The sequence below is a fragment of the Dermacentor albipictus genome, chromosome 10 (genome assembly GCF_038994185.2).
Source record: "Dermacentor albipictus isolate Rhodes 1998 colony chromosome 10, USDA_Dalb.pri_finalv2, whole genome shotgun sequence".
NCBI lineage: Eukaryota > Metazoa > Arthropoda > Arachnida > Ixodida > Ixodidae > Dermacentor > Dermacentor albipictus.
The window spans coordinates 80147250-80166146 of record NC_091830.1 but is presented as its reverse complement, the minus strand read 5'-3'; the positions used below and the strand labels follow the sequence as shown (position 1 = coordinate 80166146).

General features: G+C 48.6%; 1 protein-coding gene across 1 annotated transcript; it reads left to right on the top strand.

Moving 5' to 3' along the window:
- Positions 1-1150: 1150 nt before the first annotated feature.
- Positions 1151-18487, top strand: LOC139050442 (uncharacterized). The gene is made up of 3 exons (XM_070526824.1): positions 1151-1938; positions 14706-14905; positions 17930-18487. Exons 1-3 carry the CDS (start codon positions 1764-1766, stop codon positions 18359-18361), a joined length of 807 nt encoding a protein of 268 aa, XP_070382925.1. The 5' UTR covers positions 1151-1763; the 3' UTR covers positions 18362-18487.
- The last annotated feature ends 410 nt before the right edge of the window (positions 18488-18897 follow it).

Sequence of the window (18897 nt, the reverse complement as noted above, 5' to 3'; positions counted from 1 at the left end):
CGAATGCGATAATTTCTGAGAACTAACCCATTAAAATTTACGCATGAAAATCTCAGCACAGCTATCCAACTTACGAAATCAAAAATTAGGACAGCCAAACAGTTCTGCTTTACTAATACACTACAAACGTTTTGAAAACTGCTCCCACAAAGTTCTGGAGCTGCATTAACCAAAACAATCGTAACGACAACGAAGCCTCAAATGAAGATAACAGAAACTCTGCTAACTTGCTCAACAACTACTTCTGCTCCGCTTTCACGGAGGAGAACGGCACACTACAACAAGCAATCTTCTCTAGAAATAAGCCTCTAGAGCCGCTCACACTAAGCGAAACACGCGTACTTAACCTACTAATTTACTTAGACCCTAAGAAATCACCAGGGCCTGATAGTATTCCAAGTGCATTCCTTCGCAGATACGCTGAGTGGATGGCCAAGTACTTATTATTACTTTTTTAACAAATCAATCTCCTCAGGTACCCTCCTTAAGGATTGGAAAACTGCTGAAGTGAAACCAATTCATAAATCGGGGAGTAAAACCGAACCCGCTAACTACAAGCCAATCTAACATACAGTCTCTGTAAGCTACTAGAACACATTATCTTAAAGCACGTAACACCCTGAACAGGAAGAAATACTAACAGATTGTCAGCATGATTTTCGCAAAGGAGTTTTCACAGTCACACAACTAATTGAGCTAGTCCACGATTTATCCTAAAGTATTGACCACCAAGTCGCCAGCCCACTTCTCGTGCTAGCCTGTAATTGAAGTGGATCCCGTCTCGTTTAAAACCACCACACCTTATCACTTCCCGATTTACATTGACAACCTCGAAGCCTTTCTCTCGGCTCATTTTCCATATTGCCTCATTAGCGGCTACTACGACTCTTTGTACGTGACTGTCACGTACAGGCATATCCGGCACCGTGCGCTCGACAATCTGCACCTGAGGGGAGCCTTAAAAGGCTGCAGTGCCATCTAGCGCTGAAGATTACGGTTTTGTTTCGGATAGTTCTCTGCGCACAACATAGAGGGCACTAGGCGCCCATGAGCTGGCTGTTTCTGTCGCTGTTGCTGCGTCGCTTATTTGGTACAATTCTCGTAAAATCAAGCTTCGACTGCGGTTCGCCCGCGGATTACCTTTACTGGGCTGGATCGGAATCGAACTAATCGTTACCGTTACTTTTACGAACCGATTTAGGACAGCCACCACACCTTCAAGCGCAAATTCTGAGCACACATTTCGCTGACGGATTTCCGCTCAACGAATTTGTGGCAAAATGCGTTTTCAACAGCGGGTAAGGAAAACGGGCAAGCTTTCCGAAAAGAGGGATGGGGGGTGGAGGGCATGAAACGCTCCCGCCTGGGCGCTGCAGGTGTTTCGCGCTGGGTTTTCGGTTGAAGAGAGAGCTAGAGAGAGAGGAGTTAGGGCAGTGAGGTACGGGAACGCGAGGTAGAGGGTAGATGCATCCGTTCGACGACGGTCTGCCATCTCCGGCCGCTGGATCGCTGCCTGCAGGGGAGCTGCTGTCACGTGTTCTCTTCGTCCGCGGACGCTTCCGTTGGCGAAGGGGCGCCGCTCGACCGGGGAGCGGAACAAACGGCGCCTGGCTGGCGCCATTTTGCGAGTGTGACGGCGTTGCTCGTGGCGTCGAAGAGAGAGCCTCCTGACGTCTGAACGATTTGCGCCGGTCTCTGTCGCTATCGCGTGGTGTAGCAACGACGTGCCTGTGCCTCGCGTCTCTGTGTCAACCGATACACACATGGCCATGTCGCATGACGCCCTGATGTACTTCCTTGCGCTCATACAGCAGCGTCCCGCGTTGTGGGATGTGTCCAACGATGATTACCAGATCCGCCCGCTCAAGCAGTCCATCTGGGAAGAGATCACAGCGCAGATGACACGGAAATGGCCCTCGTTCGGCCCCTACAACACAGGTAGGTAACCTAGTTGTAAATGAGCTATTCTATCTTGTTATTGTCACGATAACGTCACATGTGGGACAAAAAATGTTTCAGAGTGTTGAAGTTACTGCTTAATACTGTATTAAGTTTGTATCTTAGACAACGATAGTGCGCTTCGAACAAAGGCTTATGTGATATTTTGCAAGTGGGTTCTAATTAAAACGTTATTAGCTCTTCCGGTGTGTTATCTACAATCTGTCCTGCCTTTATAGCAGTTTATCATGTCTTGGTGATAAAACTATCATTAATGTACATACGTTTTCATGAACATTAAGCCATCTTGTAGGGTCGAAGCAGTGCTGAAGCATCTTTGGCTCATCATTGTACTCTCTTTACAAATTTACAATAGCTAGCGAGGCACCTCCAGTGCCTCGCTAGCTATTGTAAATGGCTATCTACTTAGGGCAGGTAGTGACCGCGGATCCGGATCATGATACGGAAATAATTAGAAGAATAAGAATGGGCTGGGGTGCGTTTGGCAGCCATTCTCAGATCATGAACAGCAGGTTGCCATTATCCCTCAAGAGAAAAGTGTATAGTAGCTGTGTCTTACCAGTACTGCCCTACGGGGAGGCTTACGAAAAGGGTTCTGCTTAAATTGAGGACGACGTAACGAGCTATGGAAAGAAGAATGATGGGTGTAACGTTAAAGGATAAGAAAAGAGCAGATTGGGTGAGGGAAGAAACGCGAGTTAATGGCATCTTAGTTGAAATCAAGAAAAAGAAATGGGCATGAGCAGGACATGTAATGAGGTGGGAAGATGCCGATGGTCATTAAGGGTTACGGACTGGATTCCAAGGGAAGGGAAGCGGAGCAAGGGGTGGCAGAAAGTTAGGTGGGCGGATGAGATTAAGAAGTTTGTAAGGACGACATGGCCACAATTAGTACATGACCGGGGTAGTTGGAGAAGTATGGGAGAGGCCTTTGCCCTGCAGTGGGCGTAACGAGCCTGATCATGATGATGATGATGATGCAATCTCTTTATATTTGCAGTTCATTCATTAGTAAATTTGTACAAGAAACAATTCGAGCTTTGTCCACTAAATTGTACTCAGCGGAAACAGTATCAACTAGAGCACTGCGCGGCACGTCTTATCAGGCCGGGCCCGGCTCGGGACTGAAAGTGCTATGCGGCGGCGCGCCCGAGTTCGACTCGGTAGCTTCAAACCTGACCCGCACCCGGCCCGGGCCCGAAAGATTTGGGCCCGGTACGTGACGGCGCGCTTGGGACTGTAATTTTGCACACTCATGTCTTGGTCTGTAGATAAGCGCGGCCGGAACCTATGTTCATTATGTTCAATAGAACACTCCGAATTACGGGGACGACGACGAATTGCTTTTTCTGTGTAACACAACCTGCGCGTTAATTAAGCAAAGATCAGACATCCACCCATTCGTAGCAATTGTTGCAAAGGAAGCCCATACATGTTCTTCGAAAGGAAGGCCTCGTAGTTGAAGAAAAATTCGGCCTGGTCCGGGACTCGAACCCGGGACCACCGCCTTTCCGGGGCAGCCGCTCCACCATCTGAGCTAACCAGGCGGCTAGCAGATGGCAGGGCGGAGTCGAATTTGTCAACAACCGGCCCATCTCCCTGCTATTCTGGATTTTTCGCTGTTGTAGCGTCTGCCGCCCCACATCTCGCGGTGATGACGTGCAACGTCTCGAGGCTGCGCCCTGCTACGGTTGATCAGCGAGAAACACCTCGAAGAAGCGAGGAGATGCATCTAGCGGCAGCGAGCACACTGAACTGTACTCAGCGTCAGCTGCCGAGTCATCGCAAGACTGTTTTGAACCTGTCTTGCACGAGCCAAGCGAAGGAACGTGAATGCATTGCCGAATGCAAATGTCTTACTTACTCAAGTAACGACGTCACCTGCAGTTCCCAGCGCAGCAAACCCTGACACTGGACGGCAGAAAACCCCGAAACGTCTCTCTTCAAATGAATGACCATTACTTCCAAGTAGAAGACCCGTAGAAAAGCAACAGCAGGTGCCGCATCCAGTACAACAAGCAGCTTCATCGGATTAGACGATGAGCGAAACGGGCATAAGGTTTGAAAGCAGGAGCCAACGTTTCGACAAGGGGACTTTTCTTCTTCAAGGCGACATATGCTTTCCTCACCACAGCATATATAGGTGGGCTTCTTCTAAAGGGTAGAGGGCGTTAAGCGGGTTGGGGCGGATACGAGCGAAGGTGTGTTGGCGGCGAGGGTGTCGAATCGAGAAGAAAGGACTGCTGTGCACTAGGTCAGGGAGACGGCCGTCTGGTAATCACGTGTCAACGCCCGTGTGTCAGCTGGCGTGTCAACGGCGTGCACAGCAGCCATCTACCTGTTTTGCTGGTGGTCGTGAGTATAGTGTACTAGAATAATGTTATTCTAGTACTATTATTCTAGTACCATTATTCTAGTACACTATAGTCGTGAGCTATCCTGTGTCCGAAAGAGATATAGAAGGAGCGGCAGAAACCGGTGCTCGTGAAAACAAAAACAAAAAGAAAATACTGAAATAAATAAATAAGTAAAAGGACAAGCAGAAAAACGGAAAAAAAGAAGATAGAAAAAGAAATCCAATGGAACCAAACTAAGGCAGTAACATTCAGCGTGGTTTCTTAGCGTTTTTTTCTTCTCTTTTTTCCATTTTTTCCCGCTCTATAAAATATAATTTGATGACGTGCAACGGTAACGCTCATATGTAATCATATTTACCGTGCAACAGGCAATTATCTTTCTTCCAGCAAAACTGTTAACCCTCTCAGGGCCGATTTTTTTCGCCAAATGCGACTGCCCAAGGTTGATTCTTTTTATTGAAGATTCCTTCTTCTGAGCGACCTACCTCGAAAAAGAAATTACCATAATTTTTCTAGGGTGATCGTAAAGTGAGAAGAAAAAAATAACACCGGGCGTTACGCCTGCAAGAATATGCCTTCTCCGTGGTATATAAGACGGGACGCTTGCACCAGGATGCCAATTGTTCGTTCCGCTATCCCGTCGACGAACCGGCTGATGCGGACGCCATCGCTTGCGTTTTCTCTGTGTCCCAGTTGCTTCAAATCGGCAACGAGCAACGCCGCGATCCTTGCTTACGAGCCCTCAACGGCCACCTGGAGTCAACGCCTGGCGACGCCTCTCTCCGGATGGTTCTCCTCAAGTAGGGGACATTATACCGCCGCAACTTCGATCCACACGGCCTTGACTTTCTGCTCGTCATTCCATTACGCCGGCGTTCGACTGTCCTCCAACAACTTCACGACGCTTCCTTGGCTGGACACTTGGGCGTCTCGCGAACATACAACCGTGTACGCCGTCGATTCTTTTGGCCGGGTCTCACCCGCTCCGTGCGGCGCTACGTTGCCGCTTGTGAGCCCTATCAGCGCCGGAATAAGCCCTCCACAGCGGCTTCCGACATCGACATCCCACCCGAACCCTTTTTCCGTGTTGGTCTAGACCTTTTTGGACCATTTCCTCTCTCGGGCTCTGGAAATAAATATGTCGCCGTCGCTACCGATTATGCTACGCGGTACGCAATCACCAGAGCCCTCCCGACAAGTTGTGCAACCGACCTTGCTGACTTTCTTCTCTACGACATCATTTTAGTGCACGGTGCTCCGCACCAATTACTCACTGACCGTGAGCGCAGCTTTCTGTCGGCAGTCGTCGAGGACATCCTCCGCTCCTGCTCGACAAAGCACAAGTTCAACACGTCCTACCACCCACAGACCAACGGCCTCACGGAGCGCCTCAACCGGACCATCACCGACATGTTTTACAAGTACGTTGCGACCGACCACCACGACTGTGATATTCACTTAACGTATGTGACGTTCGCGTATAATTCATCGCGTCACGACACCGCCGGCTACTCACCATTCTACCTCCTATATGGCCGAGAACCCGCGTTGCCCTTGAACACTTTGCTGCCCTCGGCCACACGTTCCGCCACTGAATACGCCCGCGACCCGATAGCACATGCCGATCACGCGCGCCAGCTCGCCCGCACCCGTCTCGAGGCCTCACAGGAGCATCAGAGCATCATATGATCGCGACGTGCACTTTTCTCCGGGTTCTCTGGTGCTTCTCTGGTCACCCATTCGACGTGTGGGCCTTTCCGAAAAGCTGCTGCCGCGCTACACTGGCCTATACCGAGTAGTGCGACAAGTGACCGATGTCACGTGTGAAATCCTCCCCGCCGACCTCTCAGCGTCATCTTCAGCTGCAAGTGACATCGTTCACGTGGCGAGACTAAAGCCATATTAGACACCTTTCACCACGGATGTGTAGATTAAGCACCGGGACGGTGCGTCTACCGCCGGGGCTGATGATACGGAACAGCCGCCACAGTGTGGCTGCATTGAGGAGGAGGAAGACGACGCGTGCCCGCTTGATATAGCGTCGCCATCTTTGCCACCGTTGGTGTACGTGTAAATGTATTGTAAATAGATTTGTACATTAGCTACACGTAACAATATGTACTCTTTATTCATGAATAACAACAATAAAAAAGGAAATAATCTAATAATTTAAACCTTTATGCACTGTTGTAGTTCAAAGCTTAGAATATGCTCACATGAGAATATTTCGCAAGTCTGAAATGTTCCTGCTCTTACACTAATATTTAGGTCCATAGCGTAATTCAACTGCGTAGGTGACCGCACTTAAGGAAACTGTATGGTTGTGTGCCCGTCAAAAAAGCAAAACGTGTGACAAACTTTCGCTAATCTTCATCTTATCGCCAACCAGAGGCAATTAGATGTAGCGAGTCTCCCCCCCCCCCAAAAAAAAAAGAAAAAGAAAGGAAAGGAAACGCATCCACGGCGGCATCCTTCCTATACTCACCCCTGTGAGCACTAAACGAGCGAGAAACAGGCGGCTGCCCTTTCAACGATTAGTAATGAGATTAGTAACTTTCTTGATCCATTCCTCCGTTTTGTGTTCACGCCTTTTACCTAAAAATATTTTGGCACTTTAGCCGTCCATTGCTTTTCAGCCATGATCAACTCCCGATTCCATCGGCATTATAGAACTGTTAAGCCTTGCCACCTTCTTTCCCACCCTTCCCGTTGATGCGTGCAGCCTCACGAAAGTTCCACAAAACCGAGCTTTTTGGAAGAAACTCGTTCTTCTAAATCCTCCGTACGTGTGCGCAAACGCACGTGTACAGACAACAGCTGTAGTAGACGATTCACATTATCAGGCACAAGCGCGCCACTGGCTTGAAGAAAAGTCCACATTTATTGCATTCGTTTGTTTATTTTTAACGGTGCGTATAAAGCTATGCACACTTATGCTTCTAAGAATAAATATAATGAAGTGGCATTTTTCCATAATTTTCCACGACGACATGTGGGAAGCGAATGCGAATGCTCGCCCGAGTCGACCTAAAGTGCCGGGAGCAGCGCCGCTGAGGTTGCTGGTGGTTGTGATGGTTAAAACTTAGACATAAACCACATGCTTTAGGCTAAGCACTTGAGTTTGTCGCTACATAATCAGAACCTACCCCACCGACTCAGCGCAACTGTACGCAACCGCCCAAATCGTTGCAACGTGCCTTTACGTTCTTTCGTGTGTAGTCATAACCGAGCCGGCTGATGGGGTGGGCTAGCGTCGCGGAGGACAGCTATTGGCCTCGAGCTCCACCACTGGAAAAGCTGGCGCCACCGTCGGCGTGACGTGCTAGGAGGGATCACGTGGACATAGCGGCCGCGTCGGCTGCTTCGGGCGCGCCGAAGCGAGCTGAAAACGAGCTTAAATTCCCTCGTACGCTGCGGTTTTCATTTAGTGGCGAAATTTTCTCGCTTCGAGTGTCTCCTTTACAACGCTTGAAAGCACTACAATAGGTAGTGGCTGCCTTTGAAGGCGCGCGACATGGTAGGCTACTGCTCGGTGGCGCAGGGCCGGACGCACGTAACGGAGGCCGGTGTCAGCCTTATTCGCACGTAGCCGCAGGACAAGAAGCTGTGCGAAGCTTGGCTCGCGAAACATAAAACCGGCAAACAGTCATCGGCTACAACTCGGGTATGCAGCAAGCACAGACGCGAGGAAGATTTCTGCTACGGCGCCCGGTCTGCGATATTTTGAAAACGCGCACGGAGACGCTCGCGCGAGTCCGCTGTCCGGCTAATGCCATGACGGTTTAGTCTGTGAACTTGTGATACTATAGATACTGTCAAGTTCAGTGGAGTGGAAAGGCAGCGGTAAGAAGCACATTTAAAGAAAGCATGGCATATGGTCATGTTTGTGTTATGAATTAATGCACTGGATTACAAAAAAGGAGCAGCGGGAAATTGCACGCTAGAACGCCGATAAACATACAGTGCGACGCAACTCGAGAAATATTATTGAAAGGTCAAAGAATTTAGAAGAAAAAAAAGATTGAATCCTCGCGACGGCACATCACAGTCCCGTAGGCGTCAAGTCTCTACAATGAAATTATTTTTGAACAGCTCTGATAGCGCCTACGCAACAATGGTTGCTTGTATACTGTCAAATGCTCATATTCTGCGGCCTTAAGCTCATGGCACGGTGCGAAAACGCGCGCGCGGAGACAGCGAAACAGTGCGCGGACAAGCATGCAGACGCGCAGTCAGTCGCGGCGAATCTGCGCGATCGCTGCATTGAGGCTTCATTCTATTACGCTCCATTTAGTTATACAAACCCTATAAGAACATATTTCACATAATTTGCTCTCAGCGTTTACCTATCTTTCACGCAAGAAGCCGGTTCGGGAGACTCTATCGCGGCGACCGCGCGCAGTGGCGTTCACTGTACGTATTCGGTAAAGAGATATAGGCTGTAAACGATTGTGTGCTTTCAGTTTGCCAAAGATTATTATTTAGACAGTAAGAAACTTCTCTCGTTTCGAAAGTACTTACAGAAATGTCCGGGAGAGCTCGCGCGTGGTGTTTTCAGTGAGCGCTGACAGCAAAACATATCAGGAGCGCGCCACGTGATCCCTCATGCTACGCCAGCGAGGCGCTTCCGATAGAGGGCGACTCCGTAACTCCTCGCCGCCAATAGACCTTCTCATCGGGCGAGGAGGATAGGGCGCGCGGCGACAACACCCTCTAGAGAAGGAGGTGTTGGCGGCGAGCCTTTCCTCCTCTCTGGCTTGGGCGATCCGGCGCGGCTCTGCTTGATAGTATTGCTGTCGCGTGCTGCGGAACGATTTCGGAATGTTTTAGCTCGTACTCTGTGAAATTTAGGCCATGTCCGTTCATATACGGTCGTCGAGGAAGCCTTTTGGTGCATCGGTAACTACAGTAGGCAGAAATATGTCTTGGAGGCGCAAACATGTGACGCGCTTTGTCAGCTGCGCTTACGCACATTATCAGTCGCGGTGTGTGTATGTGTTGTGAACTGTTTTGCATATATAGGTTTTAATTCAACAAAGAAACCGGTGTCTCTGTATCATCATCATCATCAGCCTGGTTACGCCCACTGCAGGGCAAAGGCCTCTCCCATACTTCTCCAACTAACCCGGTCATGTACTAATTGTGGCCATGTTGTCCCTGCAAACTTCTTAATATCATCCGTCCACCTAACTTTCTGCCGCCCCCTGCTACGCTTCCCTTCCCTTGGAATCGAGTCCGTAACCCTTAATGACCATCGGTTATCTTCCCTCCTCATTACATGGCCTGCCCATGGCCATTTCTTTTTCCTAATTTCAACTAAGATGTCATTTACCCGCGTTTGTTCCCTCACCCAATCTGCTCTTTTCTTATCTGTTAACGTTACACCCTTCATTCTTCTTTCCATAACTCGTTGCGTCGTCCTTAATTTAAGCAGAACTCTTTTCGTCAGCCTCCAGGTTTCTGTCACATACGTGAGTACTGTTAAGACACAGCTGTTATACACTTTTCTCTTGAGGGATAGTGGCAACCTGCTGTTCATGATTTTATAATGTCTCCCAAACGCACAGCTATGAATAGTAGCGTCATGTCACACCTTGAACAAACTAATAAACACGCCTTTCTGTGAATCAACACGTGCAACCACGCATTGGGTCTTCAATGAACTATGATGATCTATGACATTACTGAATCCGTTTGATGTAGAATGGACGAGATGTCTTGAAAATAACAAGCGCAAGTCAATTGATCAAGAATCCTAATAGAAATATAAAGTTTGAAGTTATCAATTCCCGTAATCTGCTATAATATATATTGTTGTTGCAGTAAGTAGTCTTCTAACAGACTCGTTCGCTAACGGCTGGGCAGAATTAAGAGGACGGCCAAAATATTGAGCAGCTTATTTTGACAAGTGACGTCACCTAGTGCTGCTGTTTGCAGAATTTCTAATAAATGTATATGCATTTATTACCGCCCCGTTCGAATTCCACGAATACATGCATTCACTTAGAATGAGTAATTATAAGAGTTTATTATTAGTGGAATCAATAGAAATGTGAGGTAATTAGTATAACATTGTTTGCCAACTGAACGATGCTTTGTGCAAGCATTGCCGGCGTCATGGCTAATTGGCTTATTGTAGATGCGCTATCTCTCATATGGGTCTTAATGTGCGTGTGCAAAGTAAAAAATATTACAAAAGACGTTACAGATTGGGACGTACGCTGCTTTACGCAATTATACTCCCCCTTCCCTATACTCATGAACCAAATAACATCTTTGCAAGTCTATGGAAGCTGTTAATATGCAGGTGTTATCAACACCGTCTAGTGAAAGTGAACCCATAAAATCACTCGGATACTTACAACTGAACTGTTTTATTATGCATCATCAGAGAAATAACTCGTCTGCAAGAGTTCACATCACGGTTATAAATATAGAGGGGTCTGTACAGCCTGTCATGTTACGCGATTGCTCTGGGAAGTATCGTAAGAAGTTTGACAAATAGTTGTGGCTTTTAAGATATATTATTGCATGACTTAAAACGATATCATCGCCAGTGTGCTGTGTTTTATAAAAATGTACGGTATGGTTTGAGGGACCTAATAGTAGAGTCCTCCGAAGGAATTTTAACACGCATCTTAACCTAAATACACGATGGTTCTTGCAGCCTTTTTACGATAGGTTTACTCGGTTGAAGCCCAGTTCTGACCGAGACAGGTTTTCTATTTTGCCTGCGGCGGTGAAGGGGGGGGGGGACGTTTTCGTGCTGCTTTCTTTTACGTTTTACTTTTTTTAACTGTGAGTAGTTTATTTTGAGCTGTTACTTTCCACGGCGCATGTCTGTCGCCATGTGTCCGTCGCCGTGTGTCCATCACCGTAGGAACGTTTCCGTGTGTTCAGTGGGGAGGTATTAGCTAATGGTCCACTCAGTGAACTGTCCATTCCAGCGCACACTGACTGAATGTAGCTCGAAGTCGGTAGGACAGGTGCCTATCGCCGCCCGGCTCTCAATATAATTTAGCGCGCGCTGAAATTTACAATCCACATAGCAGACGTTTGCAAAGTACCCCTCCCCCCTCCCACCCCTTAACAATAAAGGCGAGGGTAAGCAAAGGTGGAATAGTAGCATGCGCTTCTCGAATATCGTATATAAAATTGTTATAATCCAGAAAGGACTAAAAAACGAGAAAGTGGAATAATGTTGCCGGGCAGTGATATAATAATATTTAAGCTTTCGCTGTGAACGTTAAGCATACGTTAAGCAATAATAGAGAATTTTAGAATAGGGGCCCCAAACGTTTTGGGGCCCCAAAGAAATACCGTCGAAGCCACTGGGCATGCGCGAGACGCGAAGTGCGTTTGGATTTTGCGTTGGGAACGCTACTTCACCGATTTAGCGGAAGCCCAAATAGCGGCCCCAAAAGCTTTGCGTCAGCAAACACGGTGGCACCCATCGAAGCGACGGCTCTAACCTAGCACAAAACTGGGTTCGATTCGGGGTAACGCGTGAAGTTCGCAAACTAGGAGAAGTGACTGCGATTATCGCTTTCTCTCAACTAGCGTGTGTTATGAAGATTGATTCATTAGACGCCGCTAAATCTGAATTTGATTGTGGATTTTATGGCTCATAGGCCTAACACGGCTAAGCTTGGCTGGTGAAGGCACGTAAAGTTGGTTTGCTCAAAACTAAGCGCAACTAATTGTTTGCTGCGTACAGAATAACCTCTAAATTATAATTAAACGTGAATACACGCAAGTCAAAATTACTATTCCTATCATAAAACTATATATTTTCTTTAATTATTTCTAATAGCTTTTCTTTGACGCCGCGAACGCAAATCCGCAAACGCAAATCCCTATTCTAAAGCTTTTCACTCCTGCGTGCCCCGACGCTAACACCCGCAAAGCTCTTTGGGGCCCCAAACTATTGGGGCGCCTATTCTAAAACTCTCTAATGAATACGTCGAATTTTAAAGGAGTCCAACACTCATCAAGGTTTGGCAACATTTCTTAACGACCATGGCCGAAGCATGCCGGAACGCTTTGGTATGTGCGACGTCATACAACGTATTGGCGCTGCATTTCGGGCACGGAATCGAAAATGGGAAACCTAACCCTTAATTTTGCACGAGGTCGCGTGATCGAATCCCGGCCACGGCGGCCGCATATCGATGGGGGCGAAATGCGAAAACACCCGTGTGCTTAGATTTAGGTGCACGTTACAGAACCCCAGGTGATCGAAATTTCCGGAGTCCTCCACTACGGCGTGCCTCGTAATCAGAAAGTGGTTTCGGCACGTAAAACCCCGCAATTTTAAACCTTAATTTTCTTCGCTTACAGCCAATTTTACCCTCTTATTTCATTGCCCATAACCATTTTCTTGCAGTAAAATACACCGAAATTGCGACTTTCGAAAGTATCTCGCCAAAGTCTTCTAATTTGGTGTTACCCTTGATTGTTCCTTGAAAAAAATTGGCTGAGGCTTAGCTTGGTTAAGTCTAGTCAGATGCGAAGCATATTGGTGGCTAAACTTGGGAAGTAACTCGTCGCCGAGCCGCATGCTGGGCACGTTGCTTGGCCAGACGTTCTTCCCGCTCTTCATCAGTCTCTGTAGCACGCCACAACCTTCGCTTCTCATTCCAACGAGCAGCTCTGTCTCCAGGAGGCATCTCACCTCGTGAGTGTCTAGCAGAGGCAAGCGCAGCTGCTTATATTGGCCTCGAGCTCCACCACTGGAAAAGCTGGCGCCACCGTCGGCGTGACGTGCTAGGAGGGATCACGTGGACACAGCGGCCGCGTCGGCTGCTTCGGGCGCGCCGAAGCGAGCTGAAAACGAGTTTAAATTCCCTCGTACGCTGCGGTCTTCATTTAGTGGCGAAATTTTCCCGCTTCGATTGTCTCCTTTCCAACACTTGAAAGCACTACAATAGGTATAGTCGCTGCCCTTGAAGGCGCGCAACATGGTAGGCTACTGCTCGGTGCCGCAGTGCCGGACGTACGCAATGGAGCCCGGTGTCAGCCTTATTCACACGTAGCTGCAGGACAAGAAGATGCGTGAAGCTTGGCTCGCGAAACACAAAACCGGCAAACAGCCATCGGCTACGACTCGGGTATGCAGCAAGCACAGACGCGAGGAAGATTTCTGCTACGGCGGCCGGTCTGCGATGTTCTGAAAACGCGCACTGAGACGCTCGCCCGAGCCCGCTGCCCGACTAATGTCATGACGGTTTGGTCTATGAACTTGTCGATGCTATAGATACTGGCAAGTTCAATGGAGTGGAAAGGCAGCGGTAAGAAGCACATTTTAAAGAAGCATGGCAAGTGGTCATGTTTGTGTTATGAATTAATGCACTGGATTACAAAAAAGGAGCTGCGGGAAATTGCACGCTGACAACACCGATAAACATACAGTGCGACGCAACTCGACAAATAATATTGAAAAGTCAAAGAATTTAGAAGAAAAAAAAGATTGAATAGTCGCGACGGCACATCACAGTCCCCGTAGGCATCGAAGTCTCTACAATTAAATTATTTTTGAACCGCTCTGATAGCGCCCACGCAACAATGGTTGCTTGTATACTGCCAAATGCTCATATTCTGCGGCCTGAAGCTCATGGCACGCGCGGTGCGAAAACGCGCGCGCGCGCGGAGAAAGCGAAACAGTGCGCGGACAAGCATGCAGACGCGCAGTCGGTCGCTGCGAATCTGCGCGATCGCTGCATTGAGGCTTCGTTCTATTACACTCCATTTATTTATACAAACACTATAAGAACATATTTCACATGGTTTGCTCTCAGCGTTTACCGACCTTTCACGCAAGAAGCTGGTTCGGAAGACTCCATCGCGGCGACCGCGCACAATGGCGTTCAGTGTACGTATTCGGTAAAGAGATAGCGTCTGTAAACGATTGTGTGCGTTCAGTTTGCCCAAGATTATTATTTAACAGTAGGAAACTTCTCTCGTTTCGAAAGTACTTACAGAAATGTCCGGGAGAGCTCGCGCGTGGTGTTTACAGTGAGCGCTGACAGCAAAACCTATGAGTGCGCCACGTGATCCCTCATACTACGCCAGCGAGGCGCTTCCGATAGATGGCGACTCCGCAACTCCTCGCCGCCAATACCGCCGCGACGCCGCGAGTGACGGCGCCAGTTGGAGCCCCGTTTCTCCTCTGTCGTGACGTCACGGTGTCACGTGGTCAGCCTTGAAGGCGACGCCGCGAGTGACGGCGCGAGTTGGAGCCCCGTTTCTCCTCTGTCGTGACGTCACGGTGTCACGTGGTATTGAAGGCGACACCGCCGCGCCTGAGGAGCTGGGTTGAGCTCTAGTAATATGCTTCGCATAAAAGTGCCAGTGGGAAAAAAAGGCATACGTTGGCTTTTTCTGCTCCAGAGTCGCTGAGGACGTTGTTCGCGAACAAGCGCCGGACGTACCGCCTGGAGAGGAAGAAGATGCGGGACAAGGGAATCCCGGAAACGGCCGCAGCCTATACGGGAAAGTGGCGATACTTTCGAGTCTTGGACAGCTTCTTGAGCGGCGTCATGCAGACGAAGGCTTCCAGCGAGTCCCTGGAAGAGCAGGAGACAGAAACGGTAATGAACGTCGCGACCTAACGTATATTTACCTCAGGTTCGGCAGAGCTTGTGGCAGCAGAGCATTACTCGCACAGTTTTCAACACAGGTTAACTGTCGTAGCGGAAGCATGCACCCGTCTCAAACAACACTCTTTATTCACTTCCCTCAGGCGCCCCAACGATGATGTTTCTCCGTCAATCTCTTCGCCTAGCGCTTGATGATTCCGCCACACAGTCCTTACACGACTACCCCACCTACCCCCCCCCCCCTCACCTGTAGAACGTGAACTTGTCGCGGGCATGTCTAGTCGCGGTTCATTATACACTATCAGCTGGTCAGCATGGGCTATCCCGCGACGGTGCCCTCTCGTTAGATCTGTCAGCAGGAAGTCATTACCACAAACATTCTTTGCAATCCTATAGGGGCCTGAACGTCTTGGGGCCTGAACGATATGGCATCATGCTACTTGGACTGAAATTTCCATTGCCAAGCCTGTCATGATGGAAGCGGTGATGTCAAAATCAGCGTGGATTACTCGGAAGCGTCCGCACTAGGTTCTATGGCAGTCGGGCAAAGTAGCATTAGGTCAAGGATCGAAATACACCGGCCTTGTGCTTCCAGGAGGCGTTTGCTTTGGGAGCAAGGTGTTTACGGATGCCGAATGAACGAGCCAGGAGTTTAAAACATTCATCCTCTTAGCCTGTTAGTTTGCGTCGACGAAGTGTGTACGCACTTTTAGCAGCTATGCTTTGTGGCTTTTTACAAGGTGTTCCTTTCACGGAAAGAACATAATAACCAGCATGATTTTATTGCTATTGCAGCCGCGGTGGTGGCCTCGCGGATATGGCGTAGCGCTGTTAAGCAGGAGATCGAATCCCAGCCGCTGCGACCGCATTCCGATGGGGGTGCAATACAAAAATATTGCCTTGGGTGCCCGTTAGTGATCGCCAAGTGGCCCAAATTACTCTGGGGTCCCCAACTATACGGCTGCGCCTCACATTCAAACAGTGATCTTACAACGTAAAAGCTCAGATTTGAATTTTTTTTATGGCGGCAAAAATTATACGGACACTCGAGCCGCATGCACACACCCACCCCGCCTCCGTTTTCATGCTGCCTTCCAACGACTCATGTGCAGGTCGCTTGAGGAGTGTTGAAAGGTCTCCAGAAACTGAGCATGTGTTGGTGGGCTAGTTGGTTAAGCATGATTACAAAGACGGCGCCGAATAAAACAACACACGAAGGGACACACGAGACAGCACGTAGGCGCCTACGTGCTGTCTAGTGTCCCCCGTCTTCGTGTGTTGTTTTATTGGGCGCCGTCTTTGTAAGCAGGTCTCCAGAGACGTGCAGTGTGCGTGTGTGGCTGCAAAACTGATGAAGAAAAGTGGGCGCTCCGTCAAGACTCAATCGCGCGTGGAGTGAAGCAAGGGCAGTGTTCTGCGTGTCACTGGAGACATGAGCGTTGTCGGCAGGCACATTATGAACACTGTAGCGTTACTACTGACCTCCTGTGTGTATGCTGCGACCATGAGCAGTAAGCATCAAGCTCGCTTTATTGGATGTTTGGCTGGACGCTGACTATCGCCAAAGACTCTGCATCGCTCTCATATCGTGCCGCATTGAGATGTGAGGACTGCAAGGCCATGGGTGACGCTGTTCATCAAGCCAGCGTTGTGGGACGCCTGGTAGCTGTCAGGGCACTGTTTCTTCTACCCAGCAGGAGCTGTCTTGCGTGCTGTGGCGCGCAAACGCGTGGAGCGCAAAACTAAAGCTCCATGTTCTTTTTTTGCTTGACTTTTTTGCTTTTTTGCTTTTTCTTTCTTAAGAACTAAACCTCGCTATGAGCAGAACGTGGAAATTTTTTTCGAGTTTGTACTTGTTCTGTTTCCATTTGTTTTCACATAATTCCTACGCAAGGAAGCTCCCAAGTATATTATTAACAGCAGCACAAGAGAAATCCATAGGGCATTAACAAAGGAAACACTAGCACACAAGCACATATTTGCATGTAGCACGCCCATGTAGACTTGTATTTACAATTTCACGCTTGATTGCTAATTTGTTTTTTATGTATCTGGAAATAAAGTTCATTCGTGAGTAAACGCTTTGCGTGTTCACGTCCATTCTGTCCTTTGGCTCTCTATTGCGTGGCAGTTAATTATGAATCAATGACCAGTAGACCGACCTTCTATTGTATTCCCCAGCCTGTGTATTTTTTTAAATAGCGTCAGGAAGCCCGAAGCCAAGGTATCAGATGGTGATGTTTAGGTGGTGACGCTGCCCATCCAGCGGCGAGCCGCGCTTCCAAGATAAATTGTCATCGGTGCCCGTCCGATTGTCGAGCGCCCACAGTGGTTATCTGTCGGCGGAGCGTTAAGCTCTAACAGAAATGAAAAACTAACTCTAGCCACCTGTTCATCTCCGGCAAAGCCCTACAGCATTCTCCTCTCTTCGTGCGCAATGACATCGCACTACAGTTAAGGCGGCAGGAACATTCTGTATTGTTGATTGTCATGTTCACGAGCCTATTATAACGCCAGAAGTTTGCATGACAGAGCTCTTTTTAACGCTCTCTTGCGTTGTTGCAGGCCCAGGATGGCTTTGAGAACAGAAATGAAAAAAATAACTCTAGCCACTTGTTTATCTCCGGCAAAGCCCTACGGCATTCTCCTCTCTTTATGCGCGATGACATCGGACTATAGTTAAGGAGGCAGGAACCTTCGGTATTGTTGATTGTCATGTTCGTGTGCCTATTATAGCACCAGAAGTTTGCATTACAGAGCGCTTTTCAACGCTCTCTTGCCTTGTTGCAGGCCCAGGAAGGCTTCGAGAACAGAAATGAAAAAAATAACTCTAGCCACTTGTTTATCTCCGGCAAAGCCCTACGGCATTCTCCTCTCTTTATGCGCGATGACATCGCACTGTAGTTAAGGAGGCAGGAACCTTCTGTATTGTTGATTGTCACGTTCATGTGCCTATTATAACGCCAGAAGTTTGCATGACAGGGCTGTTTTTAACGCTCTCTTGCGTTGTTGCAGGCCCAGGAAGGCTTCGAGGAGGTTCTGCTGCCAGATGACTATGGAGACGAGAGCCAGCAGTTCCACATACTGGGCGGCAGCTCAGTCGCGAGCACCCGCGCATCGTCACCCGAAGTTGTTCCGACTCAGCCGGAAAGTTCCAAGCGACGACGCGACCCCGAACCGGCGTCCCCGCCATCGCGCCTGTGCCCGGCTGAAGACTCTAGGCGCCCAGGGGAGCCCGAGTCCAGCACGTCGCCGTACGAGTTGTGGGCGCAGACCCAGTCTCTCGCCAGAATAGCACGCGCCGTTGAGCAGAGCATCGACGCGGATGACGCAGCGGGACATTTCGGAAAGACAGTCGCGGCGCTGCTTCGACCGCTCAACGGCAGAAGACTTGTGAGGTGTCAAGCGGAAATACTGGCTGTGATCGAAAATCATCTCGTTGAATGAGGGACGCATGACCCGTGTTTCATTTTCAATTGATGTGCTACCTCAGATACTGCGCCCTGTGTGTCATTTTCTTCGCTCGAGGACAATAAAAAGAAAACGCGAACTGGGAGAAACCACAAACAGAAAGTGACCAACCGAAGTTTCATTCTTGACATGTGCATGCAAAGAACGACTGAGCAAGTGTTCTTTTATGAACTAAGACCATATTGAGAAACCTCCGGCGCCATTAAGCAGCATTCCTGCTACAAGTAAAATACTAGTGAATAAGTCTGCGTTCGAGAGTCGTATTCACTTGGAAGAAATTCTGATCTTGACGCTACTTTCGAGCTCACCGTTCTTCAACATGGCGATGAAATTCATTGATGTTATGTTGAGGGTGTGGAAGGACGCGAAGTGATGTGAAGAAACTACAAGAGAGGAAAGAACAACAGTCGCAACAAAATTTTATTCAGAGCAGGATTTCACTTTTTATTGCGAACGTGCCAGTTTGCTTAAAAGCATTTGCGCACCAAAATCAGGCAACAAGTATTATATTG

Excerpts from the sequence above, each read along its gene's own strand:
- LOC139050442 (XM_070526824.1), top strand. The coding sequence starts at position 1,764 with ATGGCCATGTCGCATGACGCCCTGATGTACTTCCTTGCGCTCATACAG. Across the intron at positions 1,939-14,705 it reads GTTCGGCCCCTACAACACAG|AGTCGCTGAGGACGTTGTTC; the intron begins GTAGGTAACCTA and ends TTTCTGCTCCAG. Across the intron at positions 14,906-17,929 it reads AAGAGCAGGAGACAGAAACG|GCCCAGGAAGGCTTCGAGGA; the intron begins GTAATGAACGTC and ends GCGTTGTTGCAG.